Source organism: Molothrus ater, chromosome 1 (genome assembly GCF_012460135.2).
Source record: "Molothrus ater isolate BHLD 08-10-18 breed brown headed cowbird chromosome 1, BPBGC_Mater_1.1, whole genome shotgun sequence".
NCBI classification, from domain to species: Eukaryota; Metazoa; Chordata; class Aves; order Passeriformes; family Icteridae; genus Molothrus; species Molothrus ater.
The window spans coordinates 120,422,287-120,438,543 of NC_050478.2; the positions used below are offsets into that span (position 1 = coordinate 120,422,287).

Consider the following 16,257-nt stretch of genomic DNA (forward strand, 5'->3'; position numbering starts at 1 on the left):
AAAATTTGTTTAATTTGCTCTTTTGTTCTGTGTTTTCGACCCAACTATTAATTTCCTTCTGTTGAATGTGCCTTCCACTTGCCCCACTCCACCAGCATTCCCTTCCTACATGTTGATCCCTCTTTTCTTTGAGCCCAGCCTTGCTTTGTTCTCCAAGCAGGCTATGTATGAGCTCAACTGAGGGTTGGCAATAAACCTCAACAAGAAAAAAGCACAACCATTTACTGTCCAAGGAGAAATGGCAAGCACAGCACTGGATTCACTGATGGTTCCTTCTTTCCTTTCTACCAGCGTTGAAGGTACAGAAGATTCTTGGCTAATTTCTCCTTAGGAAGCCAGCACAGGTATGTCAGCCACTTTAAACTGTTTCCATGCCACTGGAGAGGCTTTGGCATCACAGGATCAAGACAGTTGTTAAACTGAACTCTAATTAGAAGTGTTCATCTCTCTCCAGGAAATACAGAGGGAGTCTAAATGGGCTTGATCCTAACCTAACTGCATAAAGAAAAAAGCTGCAAAAAGAAAAATGGAGAAATTTGGCCCTAGACCTTCTGCTGATTGCAACCACATTGACAGAGATGCTTTTCATCAGCTCCTTCTAATAGAGTGGTCCACAGCAGGTATTTTCCTAAATGTGCTTCTGCCTCTGGTAGAGGCAGTCAGCCCATGATAACCCCATAGCTACATTAAGGGTTGTTATTTGCAAACGGCTGGAAGGAACATTTTCAGAACTGTTAAATCAGTAATGTTAATGTCTTGAGAAAAGAAATAGAAGTCCCAGTAATGCCAGAGGAGGTGTGCACACATCTGAGAAAGGGCTAAGCAAGCAGTGGTAGGGCATCCATGGATGTACAGCTTTCAATACATGAAATAAAAAATTAGAAGAAAGATTAGGTGCAGAACTCATCCATGAGAAAGTTCACCAAATTCTTTCAAATTTTTAGACAAAACTGTCATAACAAGAATATGGAAGATGTGAGAGAGAAAAGAAAGACTTCTTAAAAAGGAACTGAGAAAAGTTCTGTTCGGGTTTATAGAACACAGAAAACTTTTTAAGTAGGAGGACAGTCTTTAAGTCACTAAGTTTGAGCTTGGGAATATTATACCTCCTCTCTTCATATGCACATTTACTGTAGCTTTTAGGAAGTAAATGCTATAGTAAAGATCAATTAGAAAAATCCATGCAAAGATTTTGCAAAAGATCAAGACACAGATGATACAATGATTCAATTTTAGTATCTTGATAACAGCTAAAACTTGACCACCGTAGGGTTTTGGGCTAAAGAGGAACTTAACTGCTTCCAACTTAAAAAGAAAAGCAAACAAAATCACAAGAAAACAAAAGCAAAAATTTTTTAAGAAGTGAAAAGCAGGATAATTATGCAGACATCAATATGCATCCACATCTAAATGCCAAAGACCCCAATAAGCACTCATATATTTAGAAAGATTCCTTTCTCAAATGCAGCGCACAACATGACCTCGTATATATACCTCGTGTATATATAAATGCACACACCAGCTGTATTTTCTTCCCTACTTGCAGCAAATGTCTCAAAAAAGACAACACTGCATAACATTTTCTTCCAGTGCACACTCATGCGGAAAAGCAACAGAGGCCTAGCAAATTATAGTAAAATTTAGCATTGCACATGGAAGATCAGTCCCATCAAGTGCTTCAAGAGAACTAAATCCAACCTCATCCCAAAAAAGCCAGAAACAAAACCACCTAATACCACTGCCAAATCATAACTGCTTCTTCCTGCTTTACTAAGAAACACATCTGCAACCTTGGAATTTCTGTCTGACAGACTTCATACCTCTGCCATCTACTAATGACTGACACACCTGATCTTTTAAAAAGATGGATTTTAACTTTTTTTTAATAATGAGGAAAGTATTTTTCACCCCTCCTTTCCAAAAACAGCTGGAGTAGCTTGGCATAAATGTCCAAAAAGTATCTCAACTAGTAAAGGACTGCCAAATTCCACCAAGAAAGGTAAAATGACTGGGAAAAAAGAATAAGCCACTGAAAATCTTTTCTTAAAATGGAAACACTTGTGCAATTTCAACTCTCCATTGCAAGCATTATTATGTCCTCTGAAATAAAGAACTCAAAAGCTCTCTTTCAAGTAGACAGTTGGGTTATGGTTTGAAGGTCTCTTGATTTCAGTTTTATTTAAGAAAAATCAAAGGGGTTTATCTTAATGAATACAGAGCTTAAAAGCACCAGATTCTTGTTAATAAAGACTTATCCATACCCTGCAATTTTTAACACACTTTACAAATAAATATAAACTACTTGCATTCCAGATAAGCATTAAAACTCTTACTGGTCCTCTTTTTTCTTTACTCTATTTTCTGTTAAAATCTGTCCAAGATATGCCACAGGCTCAGGATTAAGAAATAATAATAAAAAAAAAATCAACAACTACACAAAAAAAATCCAATTCAATCCCCTTTCAACTTACAAAAACGTGCCTCATAGGGACCATAAAATCCATGTAATTACCTGCTGCAGGATCTGTAACTGCTTGACTGGTGATGCCAGATGGTGGTTCTTGAAGCTGGTATGTTGCATTTGTGGAGGGTGTCGTAGGGCTGGTGTTGCTGTTCGTCATGTAATGTGAAGGGTATGGTGAGCTATTATAATACTGTGCATATTGGCCCTGGCCAAAACTGGGATAGGAGGGATATTCCTGCAAGACAAAAAAGCAACTGAGCAGCCCATCAAAGTTTTGCTACTTTTCAGTATAAATTCCAAAATATAACTACAAACACATGTCAGACTTTGAGCACGTATGCTTCCTGGACTTGGTGCTGTAGGACCTCAAACTGTGAGGCAGTAAAACAAAATCTAAATTACACATAATTTAGTATGTCTTCTCATACAAGCAGTTTATTAGACACACTGCTTAAGATGTGTGAATAAGAACATCAACCTCTGACAATTAGCTCTAAGATGACAGATTAAAGAAAAACATTTATAAACATTTTAGTTTAACTTGAAAGATGACAATATCTTTCAACAAACTATTTAAGAGCTACATTTTTTCAGCAGATGAGAATTCTAAGTTTGCCAAAGTTTGCTGAACTCCTATTTACAAATTTACCTGCTGTGAACTATTAAATCCAGTAGAATTTGTGAGTGAATTATTTCCTGCATATATTCCTGACGATGTTGTAAAACTGCTGCCTGAAATGAAAGGAAAAATTATGTGAATTACTAAAACAAAGTATTGGAAAATAACTTCTATCACACAATTATATCATAACATTATGGCATATTTGTAATATTTCCCATATGTTGACCGATTCAGCTCCATAACATGTTAATACTTAGAAAGTGATAATTCATCGTTCTTACACTCTGTGTTTCATTATTACAATAAAAAAATCCCTTGAAATTTAGACTGGAATTTTGGACCCACCTCAGGTCTGATTGAAAATTCAGCAATTGCACCCCTCTGAATAACATCCAGCACTGTGGAAGTAATGAGGGTTTCTTTACTTCTTTTTTTATTTTTCTTTTTTTTGTTGTTGTTGAACAATAAGGGCAAGCCTTGTCCCGAGAGACACCATCTCCCCTCATGAAAACCTGATGGCTCTGTTTCTCCTGCCACCTTTGAGAACTGTGTCCTCTCCCCTTCCTGAGCCTCAGCCCCTCATAGGAGCAGCAAAAGCCATAACTCCCTGCTCCAAACAGCTCAATCCCACTGCAAAGCCATTAGGACTCACTAATCGATCAGAGACAGCCTTGGGCTGCAAACCTTCCCTCTTTTGACAGAGTGTACTGAGTATGACACAAGAGAAAAAAAAGTACCTCTCTGAAAAGGGAGCCCCAAGATGGAATTTAGCCCAGAGACTGAATTACTGCCTTCATCACCCTCCTCCAGCTTTCATGAGCCACCAAAAATAGACAGATGGGGCTCTCTAATACCCAACCTGAGAAGCTGTTCCACTAAAAGGGCAGCAACTCCCTTTCAGCTGTCTTGCCCTCGCTGGCTGTAACCCAGGAGTGACACAGCCACCAGCTGAGACATATGGATGCACAGGGTGAAGCTACATAAGCCACCACAAAGTCTGTAATGAGGCAACCTATTGAACTCATGCAGCAGGAGAGCACCAGTCAGTATAGGTTATTAAAGTGCACAGGTTGTTTACAGCCTCCCTCACCACCAAAAGCTGCCTCAGTGCAAAGATATACAGAGACCTTGGGAGTTAAACTTGCAGGTGAGCAAAGGAGACAAGGAGGGATGAAAATCAACAGGGAGTCAGGCACACAGATGCACCAATCCTCTGATGTACCCGACACAACTCAATTAATAAACAAACCCAAAAAGAGGTTACTCATTGGGAGAAGCAACATTTCTTACAAATCCAGAGGACAGAATGCAGGCAGGGGTCCACACTTATTACAAACCCTGAAGGACATTTGTCCGTCAAAATGCTATTTACTTTTCTTAAACAAAAAACACCAGACCAATAGGTATTGTAGCTATGAGAAGTCAGAAGGAAAAATATTTAAATGTTTTGACTGCAAAAGTTACTAAAGCCACATACAAGTTAAGTCTCAAAGACATAGATGAGAAGTTCAACAGCAGTGGGAGTAAAGGATGAAGCTTAAACTTAATGTATGAAATAACTATAAACATTTATTTTCTATCTTCCACTAGTGCAAAATCTCTGATTGTTGATAGATGCTACTAATCCTGTGAACTAAAATCAGATTACTTCAGCAGAAGAGTTGACATCCAAGTTTAGCAGATAGTACAGATAAACAGTACTAATGAGAAAAACATGTTGTTTTAAATTTAATTTAAAATTGGAAAACAGATGTTATTTTTTTTATTGTGACAAACACAAAAGCCAAAATACATCTGAAAAATATTTTAAATTGCAATTTGAAATAATATTTTATTTCTAATAGTGCTCTGGCTGGAAAAATATAAATCACTGTGCCTCTTCTTATTTCTATAGGGTTTTTTGCAGATGCAGTAATACATTCAAGGCCAGGTTTTAAAGGCGCCCAGTTTGAGTCACTCTAAAAAGATATAAAAGGCCTCTCATAGTCATAAGTAGAAAAAACCCAGCCTTCATTTGAGGAATATATTGTCTTTCCTCAGAAAGTTTAGAAAATAATTTGCAAGAGCAAATGAGAAAAGTAATTACATGCCAGCCAGCATCTCTCCCTCTCAGACAAAGACACACACACACTAACATGCAGATCTCTCTTTCATCTCATGGTCAGCACTGGCTTCTATGGAGGAGGGGTAAGGGTCTCCTAGACCGTAACAAACATGAAGCAGGTTTCTCAGAAGCAGCTCTGTGGGCCACCCAGAAATACAGGCCTGAAGTTGTTTTTAAAATACTCCTGATTTTGCAAATTGTTTTTTAAATATTCAGCCATAACATGGCATAGAGCCGCTATCCTGCCTTAGCCGAACAAACACAAAAATAAGAATCACTACAAAACATGCAATATTTACTGCCCTAAGTTGGCTGGCTACATAGCTTTAAATGTGATAAAAGCTGTAAATTGCAGGTCAAAGGTCTATTTTGCAAAGAGCTCTGACCCACATTAAAGCTGGGAATCCCAGTCAGCATCGGAAGGCGGCCGGACCCTGCTGGGAGTAGGGCGCGCTCCAGGTGCGGGGCGCGCCCTGTGCTGCCGCAGGCACGGGATAAGGTCCTCCCCCGTGTATTGGGACAGAAGCCCATTTGCCTTCCTAGCTCAGTCTCCTTGCCATGGGCTATGTCTATCATCAGGGTACAATGTATGTGGCAGAAGTTTAGTCCCATCTGGCCTCTTGGGAAAGCTTTACACGGCCAGATGGGCTATTTAAGCTCAAGGTTTCTTCCGTTTGCTTACAGTGTTTAAAAATCCTTGGCAAACTCCCTCTTGTTGTCCTAGTAACTGCTTAGCCATCCAGCACAATGTTTTTATACTGTATAATAATAACCAAATACCTTAACGTTTACTTTTTTACGGTTGAATTCCCAAACCAATGGGATAGTTATGCTCTATCATCACAGCCTCGGTAACTAAAACAATGCTAGTGCTCATCGCAGGTCTAGCACCCTTCCAGTGGTAGGGTACTCGGTGGAGGGTACAAGCCATGCTTCTTATCACAATCAAAGGAGACCCAAATAAGACATTTGCAAATGGAGTTCTTTCCTTGCTGTTTCCCCCAGCCCTTCTCCACTCCATTTATCCTCACTGTGCAATCCTTATAAATCTGCCAATATAGGAACAAGGGCCCATTCCCACAGCCATTAGTCATGTAAGTGGTCTTTCAACATCTATGAAGCAACTTATATGAAAAACAGCTTAAGGAACACACTCGTTAAATAAAGTAAGGGGGAGGGGGGGGAGAGGGGAGTGGGGAGATGGGTCACAGAACTGCCCGAGTCCTCTTTCACCCTCTTCCCTATGCACTCCCTTATTGAGATTATAAATTTGTGACAAACAAAAATCCAATTACCAGAATAAACTTAGCAAGCAGTCACAGGCAACAATTCTCTTACAATTTTCATAAGTTGGCAGCCTCTCCCCCCACTATTGTTCGGTGACTAATGACGCTGTAATTTTAGCGGGGTCAGGAAAAGCACTGGGTTTAATTGGCTGCACACGCACCAAGAGGCAGCGTCTCTGCATTGCAGGCAGACATCCATCCCAGGGAGAGGAACCAGAATTAACTCCAAAGCTTTGGAGCACGAGGTAGCCCCAGTCAGGGAACACGAGCAGGACAACTGCAAGGCCGCTAGGAAATCCCCTTTGCCGCAGGCAGGAATGCCAGCAGGGCCCCGAGCCGCTGTCATGTAATGCTCGGCTGCGGAGTAGGTTGTGGGATCCATTATCTCCATTTAGCAGCTCAGCAGCTGCACGCAGGAGATGAAGAACAGCTATCGCAGGCTATGACAAGGCTGGGGCTGCAGCCTGCCCATATACTGCTAGAGGGAAAAGGGAGAATAAACTCATTTTCCTCTCTGGAGGTTTCTGCACAAACAACTGAACAGCAGCAGCAGTAACCCCGTCTTCTGTAATGAGAATCAATTTTGTCCTTAAATAATAGTTGAAATTATGAATAGGTTCTCCTTCTGAAATTAAATCAGGAAAGAGAAACAAATGTTCCTGTTTACTTTCAACAGCTGTTCAATCAAAAGGAAGAATCAAGTCAATTTAGAGTTGTTTCAAATACACAAGTTTACTTAATGAAAATATTACAAAGACATATATTCTCACGAGTAGTACAGACATATATTGTCAAACATTTAACTGCAAGAAAGACCTGTTCAGAAACTGTGATTCTTTTCTGCTTAGCAACTTACAACTCCTCCAGTCCTTTCATTTGAAATATTCCCCTTATTTCCAATCTTATGGTCTCTGAGGTTTCTGTAGAAGACCAGTCCTTCCCTCACCCACTCATTGTGCTGTTTATGAGCACAACAGAAAGGACATACACACCACAGGGATGCTCCAAGTCTGACCTGTGGCTCTTCTGCCCAAGCCAGACTGTCAGTGATCCATTGACTTCCACAGGTGGGCGGCTCTCAGCCCAAGCACAGCACAGCTAGAGCACAACCCAGAGTAAGACCCCCTCCCCCTAAGCCCTGCAGACAATTCCATCATTAAATCAATGGTTCTGATCCTTTTCCTATTAGAGCTTCCCAATTGGGTCATCTTTAACATATTTATTTTTGCTGAATATTTAAAAATCCTTGCCTCTCAAAGTATACAGACAAAATGCTTTCCAAGATGTTACTGTTCCATCTCTTGACAACTGTCATCCTTTGCTGAACTTGAAAATTCTGCTCTTATACAAACTTCGCATATAGCAAAGAAAAAAAAAAAACCAATACCCTTTATGGCAGACTCTATGCAGTCTATTGACAAAGTCCAAGCTTTGAACTACTAATGCCAGCATTCACATTACTTACAGCTTTCACTTAAATTTTCTAAGCACTCTCTACATTATCCTTTGCTACTCCCTCTTCCCTCCCTCTGTTGAATGAGTTTCCCATAGACATCTGCAAAACTATTTCCCTATCCTCCCTAAAATCCCTTTTTATTGACATCCCTCTGCTTGAGATCTTTCAAAAAACACCTTTAGAGCTGTTAGGTAACCAGTATGGGGTGCCAACTGTTTATTATACATAAACAGTGTCAGCTTTATTGTTTCATTAGGCTCTTCTAGTCTGTGTGTTTAATTTTAGCCTCCAACTTCTATGGACTATATTTTTATTTGCCTGTAGAAGTTAACACAACAGGATCCCAGTATATGACTGCACTACTGCAATAGAAATTATAGTCAGCCCAGACATGATTTTTCAATCACACTATTTCCTAGCAACTGTGAATTATCAGTTCCTTAAAAGCTGAAATGTTGTTTCAGAAGTTCATTTTAGCTGCTGCTGGCAAGTATTTTGAGCTTTCTCCTACGAGAGGTAGGATTTTTGGAGGGGGGAAGGTGGGTGTGGAGGTAGGTGTGGAAGTGTGTTTGTTTGAGTTCTTTTGTGCAGCTGCCTGCAGAAAGCAAAACCAGTAACCTGGTTTGGTTACATTTACTCTGATGAGGAGAAGATCATCACTATTCAACATGTAGATGAAAATCCATGTGCTACTCTGGTCCTGTCCCTCTTGCTTGTCAGAGCACACTATAAATCAGCAATATTTGAGATGTCAGAGGGTCACTTCTGCCCTATGGAACTACTCAACACGCAGTTCAAAAGAAGATTTAAAAAAATGCAACAAAACCCATCTCTCTTGTGTCTGAGCAAAGTACAGGACCAATATATCCTTAAAGCTGTGGAACAAAACAAAATTGTATTCACTTAGTGTCTGAAAGCACTTCTGCCTCAAGACATTTCATGGAGTGCTTACTTGGTGGCACACAGTTTAGACTGAGCTTAATAATATACAAAGGTGCTAAAATTATAAAAAAAGTGGTCCATTTTTGTGATTGATGACTTATTTCAACAATTCCAAAATTACAACACACCTGATATCTACTGCCAAATTCAGGGGTGAAAAGGCCTGCAGCAGACATCCCAAAATAACTACTTCTGGTAAACAAAGATTTTTTAAAATATCTGTTAAGCCTGAAGAATCCAGAACCAGGCACAACCAGTGACTTCTCAATACAGAAGAGGGAAAAGGAATTGGGAGAACAAGGTGGAAAGACATTAAGTAAACTAAACAGGCAAGTACAGCTACAAAATATAATTGATAATAATAGCCTGCACGTACAAAGACTTACAGCTTTTAAATAGACTTCAAAGAAACAGACTTCAATCATTACTTAGCTACCTCCACAGCTGCAGTAGGTATTTTTATCTTCTTCTCCCTCCTTGAACACGCTCAGGTGTCAAATTATATTTGGCACTTCCTAAATTCATAATCCTGTCACGTTTTACAGGACTAGCTATGTCTCATTCACTATTTGCTAAACTATTGCTATTCAGAGATACCTTTTTTTACTGTAACAACACTAGAATATTTCACTGTTTAAAATTTAATGAAGCAAGGGGTCTTCTAAACTGCTGAGAGCTGGCCTGTTGCTCTCTCAGCAAAGGCAATCATCATTTCATCAACAACTGCAATAAAATCAGAGCTAAGAGCTCAAGCAAACATCCATTTTTATTCTAGGAATATAACAAAATAAGGAGGAGAAAACCCCACCATAGCATTAGCTATATCTAATTAATGGTAACATCTGTTTATACAGACCTTGCATCTGGTAGCTATAGGGAGCCTGTCCAGGTTGAGGTGTGCTAAAGCTGGCACCGTAGCTGAGAAATCCTGTTTGTCCAGGTGACTGTGACTGTGCCAATCCACCTTCTGTCTTGATGCCTGCCCACAATGCACCTAAATCAGTTAGTGACAGCAAATCTATTTGTTCATATTCAAACAGGGATGGAAAATAAAATCACTTAATTAACAGCCATTTTAACATATACCTACTATTGCCTGAGAGAACAAATATTGAGAGCATGCACAAATTAATAAGGTAATGGCAGTCTAAGAGCACACTGAAAACTGAAGTTCACCAGGGAAAGGTTAAATTCAAAACTGTGTTTCCAATAACTGCAAAAGAAATTTATACATGAACAGGAAGTTGCATTATTCCTTTTTTCCTTTCCTGCCAGAGGCAAACTTTTCCATATATTCATGACATTACACAGAGGTAGATTAGCAACTTTATATGAATTTAATGAAGCATAGCATAGCCAAGCTCTCCTGCCATTTACCCATTAATGACATAAATGAAAATTACATTGTATATTACTCCTACATGAAAATCACACAGCTCCAAGAATGTTTTTTTTTAAGAATTAGAAGTGGATAAAGAAAACTAGCAGTATTAAGTGCAATGATGATTTTTCAAAGGTAATTAAACATTAATTCAGTTCTTTAACAAATAAGCACCTAAGAGACAGGAACTATTCCTGAAGCAATCTCCTGAACTGGGAAAAACATAGCAAAGCCATTAATCTGCACTGGTGTAGAAATCCATTACACACCACATTACTCTCTCACTTCTTCTAAATTTAGTTATAAAATAATCCAAAGTCTGATCAGTGAATGACTTGCTGCCTAGTTTCAGTGATTCTTCCCTCAATTTGTAAGGCAATGAGCAAGCAAATATCAGCAGGCAAAATACTGAGGAAATGCACACAATTCAGCCTCTGTCTTAGTTTTAATTATAAGGTTGTCCCAACATGAACTACCATTTAAAAATAATTATAGCCAAAGTAATGGAAAAATGATACAATATTCTTAGGTTTCACTGTGGCATTCAGTGATAACTCATTGTTCAGAAACCAACAATATTTGAACTGGATTTACTAAGTGTGAATTAGTAACATTCATTTGAAAATTACTGTTAATCTAAGTTCATTTCCTGGTTGGATTTTTCTATAGACAATATTCAACAATGTTTCAAGGTAGGAGTGGGCTCAGAAATTAATGTGTTGGCAAAACTTCAATACCTCCCTGTATACAAATGGCAGCATATTTTCTACCATCTAAGTAATTATTTTTCAACTGTTGTGATTAATTCACCTCAGTTCCTTCTGCCAGACCTTCTAACTGCTGAGCTAAACCTGTTTGCTTGTTTTTCCCTGATGCTTACTTGATTCCTCTGTTTCATGTTACAATTAAGCAGTTCGAATGACGAATCTCGACGCCTCAGTTCCAAGGGGAAACTCCTGCTGTGGATGGTTTGGTATCAACAATCCCTATTTGTTGTCTGTTTAAGGACTTCTGAAATGCTGATTAAATATGGCTTAGAGAAAGTTTAACTAAATCAAGCATTAAATTTCTAGCAGCCTGATCCAACTCTCCATCTCAGACAGAGCAGGAGATGATCAAAAGCAGCAGTAGGAGGATGCCACTTGAGTGAAGACAACTTGGCACTGACATGCGCTTTTGCACGTCCATGCTATGAAGAGCCTTTCATCTCCTGGGACTTATACTTGCTCTCATCCCCAAAGCCTTCACTCATCAAACCTTGATGCTCCCTTCTCCCAAGTCTAATGTACTCAAGGAAGTGGGAAGGGACAGTGACACAAGAGGACTGCCAGGATCTGGAAGGTAAAGAAGTTGGTAAGCAAAGCCTTTGCTAGATGCTGGTGCTGGAGCAGGCAGGAGGAAAGAGCTTCAGGAAATTCTCCAGCCTCCTCAGGGGCTTTGCAGATGAAGCAGAGCCAGGAGCCCCAGGGCAGCAGCTGTCAATGGCATTCCCCTCCACCCCCCTTCCTGCCTGCATGGCTGCATGGCTGTGGAGGTGGGGAACTGGAAAAATGAAGAGGCTAGAGGTACAGTTGAGCACCTTCCCAAACTCTACTCTAGAGAGAAAACCTGAGGCAGGCTGATACAGAAAATCACAAATACTCTTTCTTCCAGTAGACCCAGAGTAAAGAAACAAAAAGAAAGAGGCTTCAACTCAGTTTTTTCTTTCACATAGGCATAAGTCTTCTCCCTTTATACTGCTGTAAGATTTCTGCCTGGATGAAAGAAAGGCAAGACAGAGGGTACATGGGGTCTAAACTGGTAGAATCAAAGGGTAGAATTTTGGTTCTAAGCAAGGCTTCAGCTCTTGCTTATTGCAAATGAGTGTCCTAATGCTCCCCAATTTCATTTGGGAGCACAGATTATATGGCATGCCTTAAATAAGCAAAAATATATGTTAAGTCCTAAAACTTTTTAATAGTTATTTGCTTTTAAATATTACTCCTATAAAGGAGCACCTTAGCACCAGCCACAAGTCACAAGTCTGAAAAGAACAAAGCACATAAAAATTCTCTTGGCTCAGGAGCTGAGGATTTCAGTGGTCAAAAGTAAGCTCTGCAATGTAAAACACTGCAAATTTATCTGAAGTCCTAGGCATGGGGGATGGACTAGGCAAAAAACCAAACCAAAACAAAAGAGCAGGCAAGCATGTTAACCCCCACAAGCAGTTGCCAAGTAAAGCAACTCTCAATTACAGCTCCGACGACAGTGAGACAGCTAAACTCAAGTAGTGAAATCAAGGTCTGGCTGAAGTCAGTGGGAATTTTAGAGTTGACTTCAGTGAAGTCAGGATTTAATCCAGAGGAACCAAGCAAAAAACAAAAAAGTCACTGTTTGGGCTGCCCAAACGTAGCAGTCAGCCAAGTATGAACACAAGGTGTCCACAGGAGAAACAGGTCAACAAAGGAAGGGTGGGGGAAAGGGTTGTTTGTTATCATCCCCCCTGATCCAGATGGAATTAGCAGACAAGCTCTCATCAGCAACAGGAGCTCTTTTGTGTGTGTGTGTCTGTGTGTGTCCAAGACTCCCCATCTCACAGTGTAAGTTTAAATATGTTCATTCAACTGAAGCTGAAACATCCAATTTATACTGAACCTATTTTAAAGTAAGGGGGAAAATAATGTATTTCTTTTGCCTAGTGTTCACCATAATCTGCCATAGGATACACTTGAGATCCAGTGGATTTTCAATTTGCAGACCTCAAGATGAAGGATTCACCAGTTTTGCACTTAAAACTTTTAATACTTTTAAAGTGAACAGCTTATATGGAGAGTTCTGTCCTTTTGGTATAAAACTTATATTATCTGAACATATTTTTACAAAATATACTGCTCAAAGCATGTGGATTGTATATTTTTAATATATTCCCCCAGAGGAGTATAAGACCTATTTTCTAATAATGCATCCTTGCTGCTGCACTGCTATGTTGTCTGCCAGCAGACAGTCTGGCAGGAAAATGGTCTCACCCATGGCAGCTTGTTTTTAAATTAAATTTTTTGGGAAATATTTGCTACTTAGTACTATCTCCTTCATCAGGCAGACAGAGCTTTAGTGGCAATTTACTTCAATTTTCACCTCCAGGGAGTTTTAAAACATTGGAAAATGAGATTTTTTTTGATGGAGGCATTTTTGAATCGTTTTTTTTTTTGCCTGCTGAAAATCAGCACAGCCTCGTAGATTCATCTGGATTCTAGTAATCTGTACCAGATGAAATTCAGACTTTTACATCCTCATGCACTACTGGGGAGCAGAGCCCTGAGCAAGTCACCAGGGGCTGGGTCTGTGTCATGGAAACCCTGAGATCTCTTTTCCCATTTCACTGCTGTATTTTTGATGTCACCAACAGAAAGCTAATCATGGACCTCTCCTGACCCCAAAATGGGGTTTATTTTCTTGAGTACCTTTTTAGCTCTTTAATACATAAATTAAACATCACTCATTCCAAGGTGAGAAAACTAACAGTCTTCCACAAGAAATGCTCTAGTGCTGTCCCACTAAGCACTAACCTAAGGATCACACAGGCTTGATCTAAAGAACATTTACCTGAGGAATAAAAGAGCACGGCCGGGATTTCTTACCATAGGAAGGGATTCCATAGGGCTGGCCGGGCTGGGGGTAGGTGGCATAGGCTGTAGCTTGCTGCATTCCCGCTGGGAACTGTGTCTGCCCATAGGCAGCCATCGTTTGTGAGGACGGGGTGGGGAGAATGTGTGGGTAGGGTCTGCTATTGATTACAAGGGACAGAAAATAGGACAGACACTGCATTAGACAGACATGCACGTGCTTATTTTTAGCCTTATTATAATCCTGCTGCTTCATTAACACATAATCATAGGCTGTGCTAGACAATGGAAACTTTAAGAGACAAAATAAGAAAGAAATAATAAGAATAATATAATAATAAAGAAACAATAAGAAATCAATAATAAAAGAATAAGTGAAATACGAACTTTACAAATATTTTTCAAATACATTCTTAGCATTTAAAAAAATCCGTAGAAGCTGCTGCAGTTTAAATTATGGCTTAACAGATGGACTCAATTATTATTTTAAATGAGGTTAAAATCTCACTATTCCAGTTATTATTATTACTACTACTATTATTATTTTAAAAAGATATCATACTTGGAAGGGTAAATCTGTGGTGGGGAGAACTGGTGTGTTTGTCTTGGGCTGAAACCACTGCTTCCAATTGCTGCACCAAGGAGAAAAGAAAGCATACAGAAGTGTAAATACACACACCAAAGATAAATATTATTTTTCCTAATAGAATTTCAGAGTATTAACAAGATTTTAATTAAATTCAAATATCATTGATACCTTAGATAGAAAATAATATTTTATGAGGAACTATACAGGAATGCTTAACATTAAAATCTTGATTGCAAATCTCAAATACTAAATTGCCCCTTTTGTACAATTCCTGAGCCATAGCTTATTCTTTGGTTGCACACAGGCAACATTTTCAATGCAAACAACCTATTTCCTAATGGAAACATTTCCCTTCATATTTTCAAAGGATTGTTGATATCTCAAGTGCAACATTTTATTAACTTTTAGAATTTTTAAGACCTACATTTTATGAAGGAGCTTTATGCGTGCCTCGATTGAAAACACATGGCCTGCTTCAGAGTACGCGCCTCTTTTTTAAAAAAAAAAAAATCCCTAATGCAGACTATGTATTATCTTATTACACTTCTATTTTCTTCCACCTTATCTGCTGTCTAAAATGCTTTCAGCCCTTTAAATCAGTATTGCAGAAGGATGTCCAGGGTGTAGATGCAGTTAGTGAAACAGGTAAGTGGAGGAGGCCGCACCGTGAGCCGCTCCCTGCGCAGCCCCAGCGGACGCGGAGCCTTCCCCCAGCACTGCTCACTTCTGTCAGCATCTCTGGGTGCTGCTCAGAGTGTGGCAGCTCTGCTGGCCTCCTCTGCTCAGGATGATATTTTTGGGGGCCTTTCCTTCTCTGGTTACTGTCTGGGTGTCACTTCTCCTCTAGGTCCCAAGGTGGGCCTGGGAGCCTTTGCCAGGAAAGGGTCAGCAGCAGGTTATGAGACTACTGTAAGATCAGACAGCCCGAGAAACAACAGGCCTTATTGCTAAGTGCTTGGAAATAAACAAGGCACACAGAATATCCCCTCACCAGCTACCCCCTTCCTGGCCAGCTACAGGGAAAATCCATCATCTTTACACTCTGGGGGGGAAGCAGGGAGTCTCTTTCTTTGCCTTCTACATCCGATAATTTTTCTTTTCTGTGGCCTGTGAGGCTGCAGGCATGCCAAGTGTTACACTCCAACCTTTACTCAGATCACCACAGATGTATGTAGCTACAATTAGGTACATACTGTATTTTCTTCTTTCAGAGAATTAAAGTACCTTAGAAGCCTTTCTTTGGGCTTTAAGGCTTGATGCTTTCAAATTCATCAGCCTTTACAGAAAATTGAGGCTGTGACAAGACCAGGAAAGGGCTGGCTACCAGGAGTCTGACTGATTGTGAGATGTCAAATTTTGCCACTACTGAAATGTAATCCCACAATATAATATTAGATCCTTTTCTGGTTTGATTTGCACCATAAAACCAATGTGCTAGAAATACCACAGTTAGTCCACAGGTGTGCAAAACTGAGCAAACATCTTAGATTGTTCCCACAGTGTATCTTGTATGCCAGAAGCTAAGATGCATTTGCCTTCCTCTAAGAAAAGAAGCCTGACAAAAGAATAAATACTTTGGTAATAATAAATTACAATAAATGAGGAAGACCTACCCCTCAATTAGAATAATAATCACAGAGGTATGTATATTTACTCACAGAAAACAAAAAATAACTCCTCTGGGCCAGAAAACTCCCTAGTGAGACTCCCACCAAAGACAATAAGCCTGGTATCAATCAGCCTGATAACTGTAATGCTCCTTACTTGGGGAAAACTCCTGTTGACTTAGACTAAAATGTACAGAAATTGGT

The 16,257-nt window shown here is 39.6% G+C and overlaps 1 protein-coding gene across 2 annotated transcripts in view; it reads right to left on the reverse strand.

Annotated features, from left to right (window-relative positions):
* Positions 1 to 16,257, reverse strand: part of EYA1 (EYA transcriptional coactivator and phosphatase 1) — an 84,722-nt gene that overhangs the window by 54,429 nt on the left and 14,036 nt on the right. For both annotated transcript variants that reach the window (XM_036379012.1, XM_036379011.1), the window contains 5 exons: positions 14,420 to 14,489; positions 13,873 to 14,018; positions 9,731 to 9,868; positions 3,114 to 3,196; positions 2,513 to 2,699 (listed from right to left, as the gene is read on the reverse strand). In XM_036379012.1, the coding sequence (XP_036234905.1) occupies positions 2,513 to 2,699; positions 3,114 to 3,196; positions 9,731 to 9,868; positions 13,873 to 14,018; positions 14,420 to 14,489 (624 nt within the window). The remainder of the gene's footprint in view (positions 1 to 2,512; positions 2,700 to 3,113; positions 3,197 to 9,730; positions 9,869 to 13,872; positions 14,019 to 14,419; positions 14,490 to 16,257) is intronic.